General features: G+C 34.8%; 1 protein-coding gene across 1 annotated transcript; it reads left to right on the top strand.

The window, feature by feature from the left end:
• The first annotated feature begins 3,056 nt into the window (after positions 1-3,056).
• Positions 3,057-11,001, top strand: LOC141701835 (aspartic proteinase 36-like). The gene is made up of 10 exons (XM_074505454.1): positions 3,057-3,594; positions 4,551-4,680; positions 4,814-5,061; positions 5,882-6,106; positions 6,739-6,901; positions 6,998-7,071; positions 7,638-7,728; positions 9,534-9,606; positions 10,184-10,255; positions 10,676-11,001. Exons 1-10 carry the CDS (start codon positions 3,377-3,379, stop codon positions 10,828-10,830), a joined length of 1,449 nt encoding a protein of 482 aa, XP_074361555.1. The 5' UTR covers positions 3,057-3,376; the 3' UTR covers positions 10,831-11,001.
• Positions 11,002-21,650: the final 10,649 nt, after the last annotated feature.

Below are 21,650 nucleotides of genomic sequence, written 5' to 3'. Positions count from 1 at the left end.
ACTCTTTTGATCTTTTCGAAAACCAAACATGCAAAGTTTTAAAATTCAAATTAACATATCATAAAAACTCCACCGGCTCTCTTTGGATCATAGCCGGTGGTGGTCGAACTTAAGAGAGCCCACAGCGGGTCTTCTCTCGAGTTTGTGACCCCATAAATCTCTTGGATTCACTCTTATAGTTATGTATCAAGAAATCATTTTCCTTGAACACCACCATAGTGATTAATCATCAAAACACTTACACAACACTTACATGTAAATGGGAATCGAGAAGTATACCGAAAGTAGAGACTAAGGAGAGTAATATCTTTGAGTTTGAGTGAGGTTTGAGTGTTGCATGCAAGAGAGAGAGATGAGAGATGGAGAGAGCCGAGAGAGAGAGTGAGAGTGTTCGAGAGAGAGGGATGAGAAAGAAAAGAGAAGGGGAGAGTGGGTGCACGGGGAGGAAAAAGAAAAAAGGGGGGAAGGAAGTGGATTTATATACCACCAAAACAAGGGCAAACTTGTACTTTACTAATTCTTTTGATGCTTATGTGTCCCTTTTCTTTTTACTCAAATGCAACAAAAATTAGATATAAAATATATCTCTCTCGAAAAGTCGGAAATTATTGCAAGTGACGATTTTAACACGTAGATCTCGAAATTAGCTTTTTAACCATTACTCATAATAGATTTTTGAGCAGACGGTTGATTTTATATGAATTTCGCAAGCTCGCCTTAATAATAACATTTTTCCACATAAAATCAATTTAAAATGCAAAGACCACCAAATAAATCCACTCATCATTTTTAAAAAGTCTTTAGGACTACTAAGAAGATATTAAAACAAATCCCATGCTTTTATCTTACTCGGATGATTTTATAAAAATGCGCGCAGGTTAATTAAACCTTTATTTAAATCACATAATTCCTTTTAAATTCATAAAAATGTCACAGAACACATAGTCATGCACACAGACAGTCAATCACACATATACGATCACATAACGACTCAGGTCTGATCATAGATTCTATCCCTCTTTAATCTTTATCCTTTTCTACGCGTACCGGGTCACGTTCAGCCTAACGGCCCGACGCTCAGCGTTTCGATTACGCTTCTCATTATCATTATCGATCGACACGTCACTTAGGACGAAATACTTTTTTTTACACATTCATTTCATTCAATCACACATAATTCACATTTTATATTCTTTAACTCCTTATTAGGACGGGTTCCGTTATACCTGACGGCCCGACGACACAGCTTAACTCCTAAGCTGACTCTTTAAATTGGAACATTTTTATCTACGCTTCTATATTCTAATATACAGAAAAGACAATTAATCAACACTTAGTCACATAATTATAATCACATCACATAACACATACTTTATTGACTTAATTACGCCGCAAAATTCTCAGTCGTCACACCTCTTCAATAGGTCAACTCGGTGGGCCTATCGTAGTTGATTTTGGGCGTTGACGTTACAGTCCATATTGGGTTTTGGTCACCACGACCTACTTTTGGGGCGTGGTCATCATGACCTAACTGGGGTTGTGGTCGTCACGACCTACTGGGGTCGTGCCGTTTACGGTCTTTGATCATGGACTTTCCGGTCAATTTTGGATATAATTAATTTATTACTATTTATATCTTTAGGAATTATTTTTCATCCATATCAAAATCATTAAAAATTTTGTGAGATTTGAATTGATACTAATTCTTCTCTTTTCTCTAATTTTTTTTCAAGCATTTAAAGTTTATTTACTCTGTGAGGGTTTTTTCTTGTTCAAGTAACCCTAAAATTATTATATATCGATTATTACTATTAGATAATCACATTTATTGTCAATTTAATCGACACATTATTGATAATGTTATTAAAGTTTATTCCGAAATATGACTAGTTCATAGTTCTGACCAAGAAATTATTTTCATTTAATATTTCTTGATTTATGTAAAATTTTATTTAAAGAGGTATGAAAGCAATCGAAGGGAGCACTCGTTTGTACCGATCAATATGGGAGATATCATATGGACTATAAGATATATTATTCCAGTTTCCAATTAATTATTTTGTGTCAAGTGCTGAGTTATGTCACTAACCATATTTTACGATATCAAAAATGTGTAGTTGGGAATTGTATCTAGTCGTGATCGGAGCAAGTATTACACGAGGACGCGGTACATTATGGTAGTTGATTGTATCACTAAAGCGTCGGGGGATGCGATAAGTTGACTCATGTGGAAAATATATTATATATCAAATTAGAGCTTGTCATACTTGTATCTTGTTGCAATTCTAATATTACATGTTTAATCTAATATCGATATATCATAATGATTGCTCGTGGCACATTTCTTGCATGTTGAATTATTATCAATATGCATTGTTGTATAAACTTTGTAGAGCACATAGTTGTTAACTCTTGTTACTATGAAATTTCTAAATAATCAGAAGTGAAGAAAACGAGCTATCCAGATAGCAGAGGCGGATAAAGATAGCAGAGGCTAATAAGGGAAAAGATAATGTACATCGTGACAATATTTAGATTCATAAGCCAAACGTATGTTCTAGAGTTCTCCTAGCATATTGCATTAAATATATTTTCGAAGGTTGATTACAAATTGAAAATTGAAATAAAATTATTAGATTTGAAAAATGAAATTACAATAAGAGAATAAACTCTGCAAACTCTTCTTGGATTGAAGATGAAAATTTCGAAACTCCGATAATTTAGATCTAAAAAAAATTAAAATAAATTTAATGGATAGAAATTATTTCACTAGATAAAGATTATTAAATAAATAAAATATATAACCGACAATATTAAATAAAGGCGGAGGGAGGCCGTTGTTATATGGATATTTAGAAAATAGACGGTATAAAAATATTAAAAAAAGATAAAAACTCTTAATTTTGTTTTTTAAAATTCAGGAAAATCCGAAAATATCTTTCTAGGTTCCTTATTGTCTTAATAAAAAAACATAAAAAAAAAAACAGTACTTGAGCAGAACACATTAAAAGAAAATGTACATTCTTTAATTCGTACGAAAATGGATAAACATAAGTTTGTTAACGCGTGACATTATTTGTACGCAAGTACTAACTAAATATATAAACATAGCATACATCGTCGGTTGTGTCTTTTTGCCGTAAATTTCATCATCATCTTCATCACCATCTTCTTCTCATTTTCACTCTGTTTTCATCTCCCTAATTTTGACCCTTTTCTCCCGATACAATCTAAGCACCCAAAACACACACAAACACACACTACTCCATTAATTAGCCAACCCTTTTTTCTTTCTCAATCCATACATCTTTAATTCTATACATACATCCATATAGTTATTTATACATGTGTGTGTATAGAATTGTTTGAAGAGGTAATGGATCTGGGAAAGAAGGTGATATTGGTATTGGGGTTGGTGATATTGGAGTTGGGTTGGGCCAATGGGAATGTGGGGTTTGAGGTGAAGCATAAGTTTGGTGCGCGTGGGGAGAGATCTTTGACTGCTTTGAGAGCTCATGATTTTAAAAGACATGCTCGAATGCTTGCTGCTTTAGATCTTCCTCTTGGTGGCAAAGGCCGTGCTGGTGATTCATCGTTTGTTCCTATAGCTCTCTCCTCTCTCTCTTTCTTTTCTCTCTCATTCTCTCTCTCTCTCTCTCTCTCTCTCTCTCTCCCCCTCTCTCCCTCTCTCCCTCTCTCCCCCTCCCTCTCTGTCTCTCTCTCTCTCCCCCCCTTCTCTGTGTATATATCTGTATTTGTGTTTATATGTGTGTGAAATTATGTTTTTTTAGTATTTTTGGATTTTGATTTTGTGCAAGTTTTTTGAGTTTGCTTAAAATGGTGTTGTGGATTTGATGCTATGTGTTTGTTTGGTACTGACAGCTTCTGATTTTTACCAGTGTACTTGTAGTTATTGTTGTGTGGTTTGGTATTTATTCCACCTTTCTGACTACTCATTAATGGTTTTGCATTTAATGTTCTAATTTTTATAGACTAGGATTCAAGTCTAGTTTCATAAAGACCAAAGGCTTATAAATTTGATGAACAATTTTGATCTATGATTTGTTTTTGTTAATTGACTAAAGTGTTATATTCTAATTCTATCTTTTTTAGAAATTCAACAAAAAAAGAAGTTCAGTCCTTGATATTCCCCTTTTAAAATTTGCTGGGGAGTTTCGTATGTTTATGATTCAGCAGCTCTGCACCTTGAGCAGTCCTAATCTGAGTCTAAACCAAGTGAACCCAGACTTTGAAGCTCTTCCCCCCACCAAACCCCCAAAAATGATAATTTGAAACAAGCAAATGTATGTTCTATGGGCCGAGATGCCTTTTTTGTTGCCTGGTGGATGATGTCTTAGAAAGTTGTTGTAATGTACATACTGGCAGTGAATGCAAGGTTGTGTCGAGTCTGATCTTGAACTGCTTTTAATGTCACACTACTCTCATTTTGTGTACCGGGACAAACACAAACCCTCTACTTTCTCTTTTATCAAAGAGCTTGATTATTTTCCCATCATATCTCACATATAACTGTTGTGTTTTCGGTGTAGGCTCTTTTACACAAAGATTGGGATCGGAACTCCTTCAAAAGACTATCACCTCCAGGTTGACACCGGAAGTGACATTTTGTGGGTAAATTGTGCTGGCTGCAACAACTGTCCCAAGAATACCAAGCTTGGTGTATGCAACTTCCTAAACTTTAACCAAAGTATTGTGCATTATGTTATAATTTTCATTCCTACACATTTGTAGGGGATTGTTAGTTAGAGGTATTCCAGAGAATATTATATAATTTCATGCTATTATATAACAGATAAAATTGGCGACTTATGATCCAAAGGGTTCCTCAACTGGGACACCTGTCACCTGCGATCAAGATTTTTGCTCTAATGTATTAAATGCCCAATATTCTGATTGCTCGGTTGGGAAGCTATGTGAATATTCTATTACTTATGGAGATGGAAGCTCAACTTCAGGCTTCTTTGTCAAAGACAGTGTACATTTTAATCGTGCTTCTGGAGATTTTCAATCTACAGTCCTGAATGGGACTGTGACTTTTGGGTGAGTTTCCACTCTTGCTCTTTAGTTTTGACTCGTTAAAAAAACATAGACTCAAAACACATATGTCTGGCATCAGTTTTGCTGTATCGATATATGGGTTTTGGTCCTTTTATGTAAATATTTGCAGGGTGCAGATTTTGATTGACATCATTTATCTCTAAGTTACCCGGACGCAGGTACGGGTATGGATCCATGTGTCTTCTTAGTCTTTGAAAAATTAGGATTCCTGGATATGGTTCCAAAATTGGACACGGGTCCGGGGATTTGGCATATAACCTTCCAATAAGCGAAATTATAACTACTTTTTATACATTACATTTGCAAATTTGTGTCTTCTACCTCGTAAACATAAACATAATTGTTTGTCATATTTATAACATAAATCAAAAGGATGACATGAAAATAGTAATCTATAGACATCCCTCCCTAGAATTAAGAGGAAAAAGTTGTTGTGAGGCCTTGTAAATAATTTTGAACTAGACATCTTAATGTTATAGTGTCCGGTTTCTATATGAAGGATCCGACTCAAATCCCATACCCACACCCATGTCATGTCCGCTGGACACGGGTATGAGGGAAAAATGTTAAAGTGTCCGGTTTCTATATGAATTTATTGAACGACGGTAATGATGTGTTTATATTGTTTTGGAACATATCAATACACATATGTCAAGGATCATTTTTTCTGTGTCTATATATGGGTTTTGTTCCTTTTATGTATATGTTTGTACGGTGCAGATTTTGATTGACATATCATTTATCTCCATGGTGGAACTTATTGTGCTAATAATATGTTTATATTGTTTTGGAACCGATGTAGTTGTGGAGCTAGACAGTCTGGGGAGCTAGGTTCATCTGATGAGTCAGTTGATGGAATTATTGGATTTGGACAGTCAAACTCGTCCGTATTATCACAGCTCGCTTCAGCTAACAAGGTGAAAAAGGTGTTTTCTCATTGCTTGGATGGCAAAAATGGAGGTGGTATATTTGCTATTGGAGAAGTAGTACAGCCAAAATATTCTTCGACACCTCTGGTCCCAGACATGTATGTTATTTACACTATTCTATATGACTAACCTATGATAAGAACTTTGGCGTTCAAATTTGCACTTAATTGATATAGAGATATAAATGGTGTAGGTTACATGGGCAAATGTAAAGTACGATTCCAACCTCTTCCTGGGTTATTTATTTTTAGGGTGACTTACGTCTGTGTCACTGGGGTGAGGCCACTGTTTAAATCGGCGGTACAAATGGATATTTTGTAGCTCATGCTCTCTACTACATAAAAATAAAGGCAGCACTAGCTATTCATGCTCAAGCTGTGAAGTAAATAAAAAATAGTCATTATCCTTAAGAATAAAAATAAGAAAATATGGTGATATAATTATAAAAGGAATCGAGAGGCAAACATCGTGAGTTTCTTTTCCATCTATCTGAGAGTTCTTGTCTGAATCTTATAGTTTTCATGAAAATGAACTGATCAGATAGTTAGACATTTGGGCTTTAATGTGCACCCTCTTTCTACTATCTTTCTAGGGTTGCTATTTTGACATTTTCATTCACTGAATTCTGCTATCTACAAGTACATATATTTTTTATGAATTTAAGTTATGATGGCATTCGTCAAGTATGGCTTAGAACCTTGTTTTAATTATAATTTTATCACTATCTTAGGCCACATTATAATGTTATTATGAAGGCAGTTGAGGTGGGTGGTGATGTTCTAGAACTTCCAACAGATATATTTGATGCTGGTGATAATAGAGGCACAATAATTGATAGTGGTACAACACTGGCTTATCTCCCTGATGAAGTTTTGAGACCAATGATGAAAAAGGTTTACAATTAGTTTCAAGTTGCTTTTAGATGTCTTTGATATATTTTCATACTGTTATTTATTCCGCATATTGATTCTGGCCTCTTCTTAAAATAGATTATGTCTCGACAACCTGATGTGAAACTTCATACACTGGAGGAGCAGTTCACATGCTTTCCATACAAAGGAAAGTAAGATACCTAACTGAAGATTTTCTTTTACCGCACATGCAAGCTATAAGAGCTAATTAAATAAGAATATCAGTCGTTGCATTTCTTATTTGTAAAAAATATTATATAGTGCTTATCCGTAGTGTATTATGTGCGTCAGTTACAAGAAGCTTGGCAGAGATGTTAATATTATCTTCTTACAGCTAATCCTGAGTTTATTAGCAGTAAAGTCAATGCTTTTTGGGATTCGAGTAAAAATTGAGGGTGGTGATTGGTGTTTGCTTGCTTGGTAAATATGTGACCAATAATAGCTTATTATTTCCAGAGGTTCTATTTATTACCTTCTGTAATGTGTACGGGTATATATGTTACGTTTTCTGTTTCTTAAGTGGGTTTAGCATTGTAAACAATATGGGGAAAATAACAACTTATGTGTAAAATTTTAAATGCACATTTTAGCAGCTGATTATTGATGATATTTGATGGTTTTGTTGGAAATTGTCTCCCAGTTATAATTCTATAGCTGTTCTCCTCACCCCTTTAACAACATTACCTATGTTTTCTAATCCTTTGACGATATTTTGCAGCGTTGATGATGGTTTTCCAGTCGTCACCTTCCATTTCGAAGATTCAGTTTCTTTGTCAGTTTATCCCCATGATTACCTTTTTGCTGTTGATGTAAGTATTAATATCACGAGCATATTGCAACATCTGGTTACAGTTTTTTGATTATTAAAAATCTTTTTATCATCAACTTCCTAAAACATATGATATTTATTTATTCAGGCATGTGATGTCTGGAGTTGTACCACAGCTTCGTATAAATCACATCACATATAGTAATAAGATTAGGTCATGTCCCAGGCCCCGGTAATGGAGAGAAGTGGAATATGAAATAGGCCAGATGTAGTCATGTAGACGCTTTCCTAATATTATTTATTTAGAGTCCTCCATCAAAAATTTGTTAATAAGTGCTTGAATAATGATACAGGATGATAATTTAATATATATACAGAGAGGATGGTGTGAAAAGGGATTAATAGTAGGAAATAACATTGGAATGGCACAGAACCATGATTTAAATTGAGACTGAATTTTAATGTTGAATTCCAAAGTGGTACTTTACAACTTTATATTGAAATATTTAATCCTTAAGCAAAATATCACTGAATTATTGATTTACGTTAGTCAAGAAATACAATTAGTATATTTGTACCTTTAAAGGTTTATTCACCCATAAGTAATTTGTGCATATATAGTGTCAAGTATCTACTTAGTTTTGTATTGCTTAACACATTCCGGTCTGCATCTTTCTGTTGTATGGTTAAAATCCTTCCCTCAAGTTTATCAGGTAGTATGATGTGATGAGAAGCAAGGAATTAGAAAATTAACTTTATTCATTTGTGGTAGTAGATAATTACAAATTTACAGATGGTAATTTTGATTAGTTTTTTTTTCATGTTATGATCTGCTTTCCAAATTTTTGGAATTTCCATATAAACTACTTAAACTTAATTATTGTTCATATGTGAAATGTAAAGCTTTGTGCTCTACTGCAATTTTTAATGGACTCGGCCTAGAGAGAGGTCTTTATACACACCTTGTCCTCCATCAGGAGAAAACAACGAACATGGGAAGGGATCCTCTATCTGTTTCTATGTTCGCAAACTTTGGCTTAAAGATGTTCTTTTTCTTTTCCCTAAACCTCATTATAGGTTGATTCTTTTCTACTGCCCACATGCAGCTAGTTCTTTGAGGGTATGAGAATCGATCGGATGAGGGTCATTTTGAGTTAATTGTGTCTAGGAAACAAAGGTTTTTCTTGTGATGCTTTATGCTACCTCCAATGATTGTGTTTGGACAGCTCGTTGATTCGTTATTCAAATTCTGAAGAACATCTGAAATAAAAAAAGGTCCCTATCATATTTGAATGTTTTGTCTTTTTTTGAGTTACCTCAAGAGTGCTGTTCCATATATTTGTGGCGTGGAGAACAAGTTATTGGGAGCTATCTTCACTTGTCCTCAATGTCTATGGTTGTTAAGATATATCTTGTTTGAATATTGGAAGGTAAATCAGATCATGAAGACTTTGAGCTAGTGCCATAAACCTTTGCTAGGAGAATAAATTGTTCTAAAGTGATTCTTTAATGATAGAGGTGAAATCAGTTTGAGCTGATACCATGAGCTACAAAGGCCTAAAATACCATTACGCTTCAGCGAATCAAGTGCAAAAGCATAAGCTCTGCTCAGTAGGTTGTAAATTAACATTTTGTACAATAGTGTTCATAGGAGGTTTAGTTCATTGTTTAGGACTTCACTGTCATGTTTTTACATTTTCTAAATGTTTCCATCTATCTGCATTGGCTTCATATTCTCTGCCATGCATGGATCATTGTGAGAATTATTATATTTCTATCTTTAAGATATTAAATTAAATCATTATATCACTAGATAATTATTCAATACGAGTTCTAAATTTGCAGGATGATCAGTGTTTTGGTTGGATGAACAGTGGCCTTCAGACAAAAGATGGCAAGGAATTAACTCTCTTAGGAGGTATCCTCTCTTGTTTTGTTGCTATTGAGTTCTTTAAATACCTCCTCAGTTCTACATACTTTTCTAGTTTATTAAGATAAGCCACATAGGTAGAGTGAATTGAGGATTTACCTGCACTTATTGAGTTCCAAGTGGGGCAGAAAACAAGTGACTTGGCTCTTTCCAGAAAGGACTTATTCTAAACTTACTTAAGATAGCAGGATCAGATTATATCCATGTATGTTACCTGCATTTTAATTTTTAACAATGGTTTTACCTTCAAATTATGTTTTTTATGTTACACCCTCTATTTTCATATAAGTATGATTTTTAGAATATCTATCTAAACTTCAAAAATATAATCATTGCGAAACATACTTTGGAAGTAATCAGTATGAAGTTCCGGAAACTAAGGTTGATACAAGTGCTTGGATTCATAGAGACATGCTTGTGCAAGTATAGCAAGAAAATTGAATTATAAACTGTATCTTCCAGTTTTTAATCTACTTTTCAAGTTTCCTATTTTTTTTGATCTCCTGCATTGCAAGGTACTAATGGTGCTATATTTGTTAATTTATACTTTACATTTTAATGGCAGACGTTGCACTATCAAATAAGCTTGTGGTGTATGACCTTGAAAAGCAGTCCATTGGATGGACCGAATACAACTGTAAGTACATTAGGCTGTTTTCCTCTGTTATTAACCTTTTGTTTAAATGGTGTAGGATGTATTTTAAACAACTAATAATCTACTCTCTCCTAGAAAATGTCTATTTTTGTACATATGCTTTTGATTTATTATTAAAATTCCTTGCGAGTGGGACCATTTGCATACTCCCTTGGTCAAATATATTTAATGCATGTCCTTATCGAGTTGTCCCAAAGATCTTGTAATCTAGGTGTATCATCAATTATTCTTATATATTATAGATGATATATAATATATCATTATGTATGAACTGTCTTAGAATAATTAGTAAACGAATAATTACGTTTAGAACAAGAAGTATGTCCAGGTGTATCATCTATGAAGTATGAACTGTCTTCAAATAATTAGTAAATTTCAAATGATATTTCATGGTGATATCAGGCTCTTCCAGCATCAAAGTGAAAGATGAACAGTCTGGAAAGGTGTTTTCTGTTGGCGCCCATAATATTTCGGCTGCTTCAGTAAACAGCTTCAATATGGCAAAGATTTTGAAACTCCTGTTGTTTATGGCCATCTTCTTGGGCAACTTGATGTGATGACATCTTCGGATAAAGCAGAATCTCATCAACATGATTGTATTTGTTGTACTATAATATTTAATGATAATCAAGTTTATATGATTCTTTGTACATTTTCTGCTTTTCTTACAAATATAGTTTGTGGAAGCCCAAAAGATGGTTTATACAAATTTCAGAAGTTTGATTTCACTTGATTTTAAGAAAACTTTGTGCTGAATGGTACATTAACCTTCTTGAGGGTAGAAAGTTGGATGAATATAATCATTTTTCATTTTAGAATGGATAATAATTGTATGAATTTATGATTTATAACTCTTGCCAAAGTGACAAGTGATAAATGTGGTATTTTTTACATTCCATTATATTACCTCAAAGGGTATGCATATTGCACCTTTTTGAATGATATAATAAAAAATACATGATAACATGAAAAATGTGATTAAAAGTTTTAACTAATATTAGTGACTAATTGTTATGTACCACATGAATAGTTTCCTTGCTCCTCGAGGACATATCTAGGAATAATATGCTTACATTTTATCTTTCTTTCGTAGCAGTGTTATAACAAAAACCAAATTCAAATATAACCTAAGTGCTAAAAATATAAATTACATACATATTTTAAACATTTCAAGTAAGTTTGAAACACAAAAGAAGAGAAAAAAACATAAAAAAAAAACTTAATTTTAACAATCACTTATTTATAGTATATTCTAATCTTATAGTATTATAGTTTAATCTATGATACAAAACTGAGTCATAGTGTTGCTCTTGTATGAAAATTACATGTTTTTCGATTTTTGAGACTTGTACCGCTCTCACTCTACCAACTAGAAAATTCTCCATACTAACATGTACTATTGAATTACGATATGACCGAAATATATGACAGTTTAACTTTTTTAATTAATTAGGTTCGTAGCTCTTGAAAATATCATAAAAACCTCATACTAGTTAAATAATTAACAATGAAACTTTTTCCCTTGTTTGGTTGTCCGGTTTGACATCTACTTCTCCACCATAAAAAGATTCATTCCAAGGTTGTCTTTTTCTAAATTTAAATTACCCCCCATCCGCCAATATTCACAATTTTGTTCCTTTGTTTCTTATGCTAATTTGTTCGTGCTTGCTTTCTACTGCATCCGTCTCGACATATATATTCATTTTGACCTTTTTACTAGTCTATTTCATCATAATTTTTAATGAAATTTACATCGATCATATAATTTAAAAAATTAGTAAAAACATATTATTAATATGTATATTTAATCTATTTTTAAATACAATTTCAGATTTAAAATTAATTAATATATTATTTTAGTTTCAGTCAAAAATTAATTAATTTAACTTTCAAAAAATTAAAATAAAATATATTATTAAAGAATGAGAAAATATTGATTATTCGATTCGATTGAATCATTAATTTGCAAACAACCTTTGTATCTCAATTTTCGAGATTGTGGGCTCTTTTGAGAATTCTAGGTTGTGTCGACTTGATAAAAGTAAACTATTATTGATTCGATGATATTAATGTACATGACACGAGCCCCAATCAATTACGTACCTTCAAAAAAGTTAATAATTTGATGTATATAACTTTTTAATTGTAACTATAAAAACTCTAAATAATTTTATTTTTATCGATTTGAGATGTTACAAATACCTCTTTTATATTATCGAAGTCCTCGTTGAACCCACAAACATACATATTAAATTTGGACAGTGTTTCTGCACTTCCAGCTGTGCAGAATACTGGGCAGAACACTGATATCATTTATAACAACCCGCATTTTTTAGATTATTAAATATAAATCGAAATTAGTACAAATTCAATTCACAAATAAAAAATCTATTATAAAGGTTTCAATACAAAAACGCACCTAAAATCGGAAGTCCAAAATTTAATTTACTCAAATTCTAAGTTCTTTAACTCCAATGCTATCCAACTCAAATTAGACGAAACCTAAAATTTATAAAGGAATGAGCTCTGAAACTCAACAAAAAAAAAATCGATCCAACTAGCAGACCAAACAAATATACACACATAAAAAAAATATAATAATCTATACGATACAATAACGACATACAAAACAAACACTTTCGACCTACTTTCGTATTCTTATTTGACGCATACAATACAAATAATAACGTAATAACAATAATTCGAAATCCATAATTCATCGCACGACCATTACAACCCGATGATAATGGTCCTAAATTTTCAGAAAACCGTCACTACAATTCGGTAACTACATTCCTAAGTTCTTATTCGATATTTTCACAAACCATGATATATATCATAGATCCATAATTATTTTTGGCACACAACACATAACACAACATATATACAATAATACATATCATCTCAAAATATATTGTCACTTAACCCATATTTTGATAATCAAAATAAAAACGCATATAGAATTTCGAAAACGATAACAAGATCGATCAAAAACTTAACTAAAATTCTGACCAGACCTGAATTTATCATTTGTGACCTTCTAAACGACGCTTTCTTGAAAAATACGAAATACGAAAGTTATAAAGAACTAAAATACCTTCCTGAAAAATCCATAATCAACACATTTAGACTTATGATGATTTTTTTTACGAATTTTACAAGATTATTGATTTATGCTGATAAGAGTCTTACGGATTTTATGAATACAAACGAGGAAAACAAAAATGGTGTTTGTAAGACGATACAAAATTCTCTAACTTAACCTACAAGTTATTCGTATTAAAATCCGATCCAAATTTTAGACCCATTAGTCAAATTTAATTTTAAATTTTAGTTCTTATGTAGTCGTAATACTTTTTATTAGTATCCAATTATTATTATTATTATTATTATTATTATTATTATTATTATTATTATTGTTATCTAAAAATTACGAATATTATATAAAGCGTGCGACATGAAGAGATTGTCTTTTTTTTAGTAATTATAGTTTTAAAATTTTGTATGAAGATTTAATATGCAGTTGTACTGTTTTTTTTAAAGTAAATGATAAATGAAACGAGAAAAGTGACTTAATTAATAATATACCTATGAAATTCATATTTGATATGATTTGATTTATTCTACTAAAATTTTATATTTAGAATATATCACTTGAAAGATCTAAAATCGCCGCATAATCATAATAAATTAAATTTTACACGCAAAATGAAATTATAATATTAATTTAAAGTTATAAAATATAAGATAAATCATTTCCAAATAAATTTTGGATTCTTACTCTCAAAATTTCCTCTCCTTTTTATTTGTTCAATTTTTTTTTAAAAATATCTTTTGTAGGCTTATAAGCTTATAAATGAGTATATGTTTTAAATTTTTTTAAAAATAAGTTAGGATTCGACCCGAACTTTAGATAACCAAAAATAAACTCTTAATCACTAATATAATAATTCAATTTAAATCCAATCTACCACACCACCACGCTAATGCAGCTTCGGCATACGTAAGTTTGTATACTAATTGGCTCCTTCCCTCCAAAGTAAGATGTACGTTGTTCAAAATCTGTTAGTCATAGTAAAACGCGCCAGCCATCAAAGCCCCGATCATCATGGCAAGTCCCCATAAGTTCGCGTCAACTGCATTGCGCAATTCATATTTCCAGTCCATGCCTCCTCATCACCTCATTTCCGCATCTTTTTAAGGGTCGGTTTTGGTTCACCAAATTCTGTAGTCCGATAACCTGTACATGAAGTTTGATTTAAAAAGTTAAAATTTTATATTCATTTCTCAAACCCCCGATAAGAGAGGGGTATAGATATTAACTTTAATTTTATTATTTTAATTTTTATTTAAGCAATTAAATATATATGTTTAATACTAAGAAAATATACGGACCTAAAATATATCAAAATAATAATAAATTTAATAAATTTTAATTAAAATAAAATTATTGACTTAATATATTTTAAAATTAAAAATATTTATCACAATACTCAACCAAACACACGATATCAGATATGATATCTGTTGTTGGGAGAAATTCGTAACAACACGATTTCGGAGGTTGCTGGAATCACGGAGCAAATTATGTTGATTTGAGGCTATTTTCATGAAGAACGCGAACAATACGGGATGAAAATTGATGGATGTTATAGCTGACCTTGTTCGATAATTCTTAGAATGCCAGAGGAATAATGTTTATTCTCTCTTCTTTCAAACTGTTGATCATCCGTAAATAAGAGGCCTACGTACCCTTTTATAAGGGTTCAAGCTACACGTAGTTCTTGGAGGACAAGTTACCCATATGGGCTTGGGTTTGGTCCGGTTCATCAAAGCCCAGGTTCGTTGACCGTTGAATAATTCGTAAAAAACCCATATGATTCCATGGCCCAAGCCCAATTAGGCTGTAATAGGCTGTGATGATATTAGGCGAAGATCTCTCGTTGGTGAGGCACGAGAACACCTAGATGCTTCACATGCGACCCCTTAGAGGCTGGTCATGTGATGTGAACCCAGAAATATGTAAGTAGTGCTGACCTCGAAGAGGTCCTTCCAAGCGTAATGTAGTCCCGCTAGATTTCCATGATGTACCCCAATAGGGTCATGTAGCCATAGTGTTGTAATAATATTCCTTGTGCAGTTGACATATGATCGTGGACTCTCACTTGTCTCTTCAAGTCTCTTAAAAATATGAGGTGAGGACTCTTCTCATGTTAATATGGGGACATGCTACCCCTCATAGTGATATGGTGGTAGGCCACCCCTCCTAGTAATATGGAGTCATGCATGATATGAGGAGAGGACTCCCCACTTAGTGATATGAGGAGAGGACTCCCCTCTTAGTGATATGAGGAGAGGACTCCCCTTTCAGTGATATGAGGAGATGATTCCCCTCTTAGTGATATGAGGAAAGGACTCCCCTCTTAGTAGTATGAGGAGAGGATTCCCCTCCTGTTGAGAGGTGGACTTGATCCCTATCTTGTTGAGAGGTGGACATGACTCCCTTCCCGATTGTGAGGTGGACAGGACTCCAGTCTTGTTGAGAGGTTCACATGACTCCCTTACTGCTGTAGAGGCGGATAAGACTCACCTCCTAGTAAGAGGAGGGCATGACTCACTTTCTTGTAATAGAAGGACATGACTTACCTCCTCGTAAGAGGTGGATATGCCCCCTTCCTGTTGGAGAGGCATACATGACTCACCTCCTAGTAAGAGATGAGAAGGCGTCACCTCCTAGTTAGAGGTGGACATGTGCCATCTCCTTAGTAAGAGGTGAACATGAATATCCTCCTTTATATATTCCCACGTGTCATCATACAAAGTCTTGGTCAACATGCGGTACATGATCTCGATCCATATACAAATTAGAAGAGCTCTTCCATATTCTTGAGCTTGTTTATTAAGCCCAATATTATTAATAATTCTTGTAATAGGCCTGTTTAAATCCCATGTCCATATTTGGGCATAACAACTTCCCCCCAATTTCATGTTGTCATTATGAATTCAATGTGGAATCAAGAAAATATTATTCCTCCTTGAAGTGACGTATGGGAAAGGTCCAGTTACTACGTTGAATGTGCATCTAAACAGGAAGCCTTTCCGAGTGACCGCTAGGAGCCGAAGAAGTGAACCTTTGTTGGGGGATCGCCGCCAAATGATTGCTCAAACTGATTACCAAAGTAGGGCAAGGACTCTAGCCTTCTTTCACCTTCTTCTAATGTAGTAGCTCAAACATAGGCCAATTTAAGGCTGTTATGCGTGATTGACGTGAATTCTTGGTCTACTGATATTGTGGATAATAATGTTGTGATCATAGAGCTCAACTTTGGGTGGGATCTTTTTCACATAAGCCCCACGTCACAAAAAGATTCTATATTGATTACTTCTAACTCCGGACTAGAAAATGAGGTTTACATCAAGGACTTGAGGAGGGATCTCCGCAAGGCAACCAAAAAGTTGAATGATTTGGAAAGGTCTTGTGATTTTTACGAGCACAATTTTGGTCTCTTTCATACCGGTCTCATACCGCAAGATATTGGCTCTAAACTTGCTTCATATACGATGGTTAGTTGGCCTCGTATCATTGAAGATTGACTATTAGAGAATAGAGATTTATATCTTCACCTTCTTGTAAAATATATGTTGCAAATAGGATAATTATAAAATTATTGTATAGCTCTTATCGACCTCACATAGCAGACGCTGTCCCTACCTTCATGACTCATACAAGAAGCCGCTGCATCATAAGTGTCAGCCTCGAGAGACTCGTGTTGCCTCGTGCAAATCATAATTTTTTTTAAAATTTTTCCAAGTGCTTTAAGATAACTGATTGAGTCTTTAAATAATTGTCCTTGCTAAAAGATTGTCTTTAGCACATGCATTGAGATTGATTCATAATGTATGGACTTACGGACTGGCCCATCATCGATCATCGGCGGGGTCAAAAAGTCTCATATTGCAAGATTCCAAATTTGCGGCCTCGTGTCACTAGATGTTGGCCTTGCCCTACAATTTTTAATATCATGCTGGAGGAGGTGTTCCGGTAGTACCACCACCCCCCGATTCCTTGTTATCGTTAGAGATGCGACGAGGAACCAAAATATTGTAATGCTCTTTTTGTGCTATTTGAGTTAACACCATATGTCCAATATTATCACGACTCACATGATATCTTCAATACTACCCCTGGGGCATGAGGCCTTATCAATGCTACCTCGGGGGTGATTGCCACCGATGTCTTCATGTAATTTATTTTTAAATAAGTTTCCTCTTCTCTATCCACACACCTCAATAGCGGTATGTTGAAGCCTCCCTTGTAGAACGTTATCATAATAACATAGAAGGTCGTTTGTTACTTGATATTTCATGTTTCCATCCTATTATGGTACATTCCCCATTTTGACATAGTCCTGGAGATGGTCATCAATGTAGGCCTTTGGGTCGCTATCTCCGTGGCGAATTCATCAGACACGCTAGCCTTGACTTGAAATTTCATGAGAAACATTTTCAAGTAGTATGGCCTCTCTTTGAGAGCCCAAATTTTCCAATGCATCTGCCTCTTGATTCTAATCCCTTGGGATGGGCTCCACCCTACCTTCATTGAAGAAATTGATGAGTTTTTCACAACAAATATGAGAAGTCACTAACATGAAGTCGTTGAAGACATTAAGATCAACCACCTTCATTTCCAGAGCTAGCTTGCGGATGTTAATAAGAGCCTCGTCAATATATAGGGCCCACCAGGGGCACATTTGGCACATTCTCGGGGGGGGGGGGTTCCACTCCTGTTAGGGTCGCTATGAGTTCCCTAGAGTCATCCTTGGAATGAGGCATGAACTCAAGCATGAAGTTGGACAATGTTTGACCCTCCAAAGTGTCTTCAGGCTAATATGCCACATCAAAGTGCCCCAACTCCACAATTTACTTGAGGGGGGTGACCTAGGCGTGCCTTGATTTTTGGGAAGGATCTTCACACTCATGTCGCATCAACGCTACCCCGTGCATAAGAGTTCATCAACAGTTAATTCAAGTCTTTATAATAGTTCAAGTGTGGTGGGTTCCTCGAATCTTCTTCTAAATCCTGCCATTGATGAGGGTCGGAGCTTCTTCCAGGAAAGTAAGACTAGTGCACCTGTTAGAGTGGTGAGCTCGAATCCCTTGAATAGGTGAGCCCGAATCCCTTAAGTAGGTGAGCTTGAATCCTTTAGAGAGGTGAGCCTAAATCTTTTAGGGTGAGAAGAGCATGGATTTCTTTAGAGAGTTGAGCCTTATTTCTGCTGGTGAGGAGAATTCGAATTACTGAGAAAGTTTAGGAGAGCCTGAAGCAAGCTGAAGTGCATAACTCATCACTACTACCCAGTTAGAAAAACACATAAGCGCTATTAAACTTTATAGCATATAAAAAGTAACAACTCCCTTGGTCTAGAGTAGAGATAACTTCTGCTGTATATGGAGGGGACGCTAGTTCTCCTTTTTATTTAGGGCGGCCTCTTTTCATCTGTTATCACCCGAGTTAGCATTCAATAGTTATGAACAAAATCATGATCATAAGAGAGGCCTATTGGGGCCTCACACCGCTGTACTCTATACTTTTCAGCCTTACATGAGCATGCTGGCCTAGTTATGCAATTAGTTTAGATGCTAGAACACAAGTAAAAACCGCCTAAACAAGAAATGTTAAAAATTTAGAGAAAAAGCCACATAATGTAGATAGGCCTTGCTAAGAAAAGTTATCACCCAATAAAAACCGTGATAGTCGCCAAAGCAGGGGCCCCACTAAAAGGCTACCAAACCATGAAGCACATCGGGCTTGTAGCACAAATAAGGGGCTTCTGGAGTGAGACAAACAAACCATAAAGACCTTGTTGGTCATCCAAGTAGGGGGACCTCGCTGAGAGAGACCGTCACTCCATAAAGAAGAAGAGGCATCATGTTAAGTGCATCACAGAAAGAGGCATCCGACGAGGGGGCATCTCATGTAGAGGCATCTCATGCAGAGCGACCCGATAAGGAACTCACGCAGAGGCATCCCATGAGGGGGAATCTCATATAGAGGCATCTCCGTAGAGATATCTCATACAGAGCACCCGCTAAGGTGCTCACGCAGAGGCATCCCATAAGGGGGCATCTCATAAAGAGGCATCTCATGCAGAGAGACCCGCTAAGGCAGTCACGCAGATGCATCCCTCGAGGGGGCATCTCACGTAGTGGCATCTCATGCAGAGAGGCCCGCTTAGGCGCTCACGTAAAGGCATCCCACAATGGGGCATCTCATACAGAGGCATCTCCGTAGAAGCATCTGTTAGGCCTCAATGATAGTATAGAAGGGGGTTGAATATAGTATCTACAATCAATTCGATTATAAACACAAGTATGTAACAGAAAACAAGTTTATTCAATATATCAAACTCTGTTACAGTAGGTTTAATCTACTCTCTCAGTGACGTATGATATCACTAAGAGCTGCTAGGGTTACAATGAATAATATTCTCGTGAATGATAACACTTAAAGTGTAAACCCTAATATGTGTTTATATACTACACAGTTATAAAATATCTCCTAATTGATATGATAATGATTCTATTTCCTAGAATAGATCAATCAGAGATTATATACTGCAGTTCTATAGCTGTCCAATTCTTCATGCATATCTTTACTTGTTTAATCCAGATCCTCTCCTGTAAATCAGCTATTTTTCTTATCTAAAATGTACCCGTACTTAAGTCCTGATATAAGTTCTGACGTCTTAAGTTCTGATAACTTCCTGTCTTCAGTAAGTTCTGATTTCCCTTTAAGTTCTGATACTAAGTTCTGAGACTAAACAAATCAGATTAGACATGACATCACAAATATTTCTAACATCTCCCCCAACTTGTAAATTATGAAAAATATACAAGTTAACAGATTTGATGATGTCAAGAACATTTAAGTACAAATGCAATGAGATATTATTTTAAATAGCTAAATACAACTTACAGTACATGTAGCTTTACCAATATCACTGGATCAATCTAAATCCATAGTGATTCCTTGTAAAGTCTGTTACCAGCTTGTCCTCAGCATTTCTCAGAACTTCAACTAACTGTGCTTTGACTTGCATCGATTCTTCATCTTCATTATCACCAATCTGATAAATGGCTGCTCTGAGTGCAGGAATTGATGTTCTTTCAAGCCCATCTCCAAGTCTGATAACTCTGGGATGTGAAGAGTTTTCATTGTAGCATAAACACTTTCCCTTCAGAATTACTTTAATCTTGGCAGACTTCTTCTTCATAGAAACTTCCCTTCCATCATCTTCAATAATTTTTGGAATGTATTCAGAAGCTTTTGCACCAGAAATTCTGAGAAGATCTCTTATAGCCTTCAAAATGTAATCTGACCATCTTCTTGTAACATAAGATTTTACTTCCAGAAGGTAGTGAATATGTTGAAGCTCTTTGACAGACTTCTTTAGCACATCAGAATCTGCTAGTCTATAAGTTCTGCCATCATTGAGAAACATGATCAATTTTTCTTTAACTTCTGATTCATCATGAGTATTCATGATAATTTGAGCAGACAGCACTTTGTCAAGGTGCTTTTATTTAATTTCTTCATATGGTTTGTCTGTCAAAATGAAAGGATCTCTGAGAGTAACTTCTACTTCTATTTATCTCTTTTCTTTGTCAGAACCTAACCCAGACTTGTCTTTAGCTTGTTAGGTCTAAACCCAAAAGATACAAGCTGATTCAGCATTAGATTGGTCTTAGATTCCACTATAGCTTTGTTCCATATTAGCTTCTTTTTCTGATCAAGTGTTAAGCTGTCTATGTCAACTTGAGCAGTGTCAGAGGTTGATGTCTTGATGAATTGGTTAGGATTTGCAGTATCATCTGTAGCTTGCTGTTATGAAATATCTTCACTTTGAATAACTTGAGCTATGTCAGAGGTTGTCTTAGATTCTTCTGTCATCCTCTTTCTCTTTAGAGTTTCAACTGTTTCATCTTCAACAACAGTATCATCAAAGACTTGAACCATCTTGTACACAGGATCCATCAGAATTTGAGGAATCTCCATATTCTATTTCTTGTTTATCTCCCCAACTTTTCCTTTTCCCTTGTCTTTGGGATCAGTAGTAGTTTGAGATCTAGTCCTTGATCTAGGAATCTCTGTGGCAGATCTTTCTCTTATTACTATACCTTTCTCCTTAGGTTTGGGAGGCTTTTTTGCATTAGAAGCTTTAGACTGTAGTTTTGACTTTTTAGCATTAAATCTTGCTTCTTCTTCTCTAAGTTCCTCTAAATCCACTCCTGGATTATCCTTAAGGAACGGTCTCTTTGCAAGTTCCTCATCTAGGGCTTGAATCTTAGGATCCTTGTAGAAGAAAGTTGCCTTCTT

The sequence above is a fragment of the Apium graveolens genome, unplaced genomic scaffold, assembly GCF_009905375.1.
Source record: "Apium graveolens cultivar Ventura unplaced genomic scaffold, ASM990537v1 ctg4422, whole genome shotgun sequence".
Classification (NCBI taxonomy): domain Eukaryota; kingdom Viridiplantae; phylum Streptophyta; class Magnoliopsida; order Apiales; family Apiaceae; genus Apium; species Apium graveolens.
This window is presented reverse-complemented; position numbering and strand designations above follow the sequence as displayed.

Excerpts from the sequence above, each read along its gene's own strand:
- LOC141701835 (XM_074505454.1), top strand. The coding sequence starts at position 3,377 with ATGGATCTGGGAAAGAAGGTGATATTGGTATTGGGGTTGGTGATATTG. Across the intron at positions 4,681-4,813 it reads CCAAGAATACCAAGCTTGGT|ATAAAATTGGCGACTTATGA; the intron begins GTATGCAACTTC and ends ATTATATAACAG. Across the intron at positions 6,107-6,738 it reads ACACCTCTGGTCCCAGACAT|GCCACATTATAATGTTATTA; the intron begins GTATGTTATTTA and ends TCACTATCTTAG.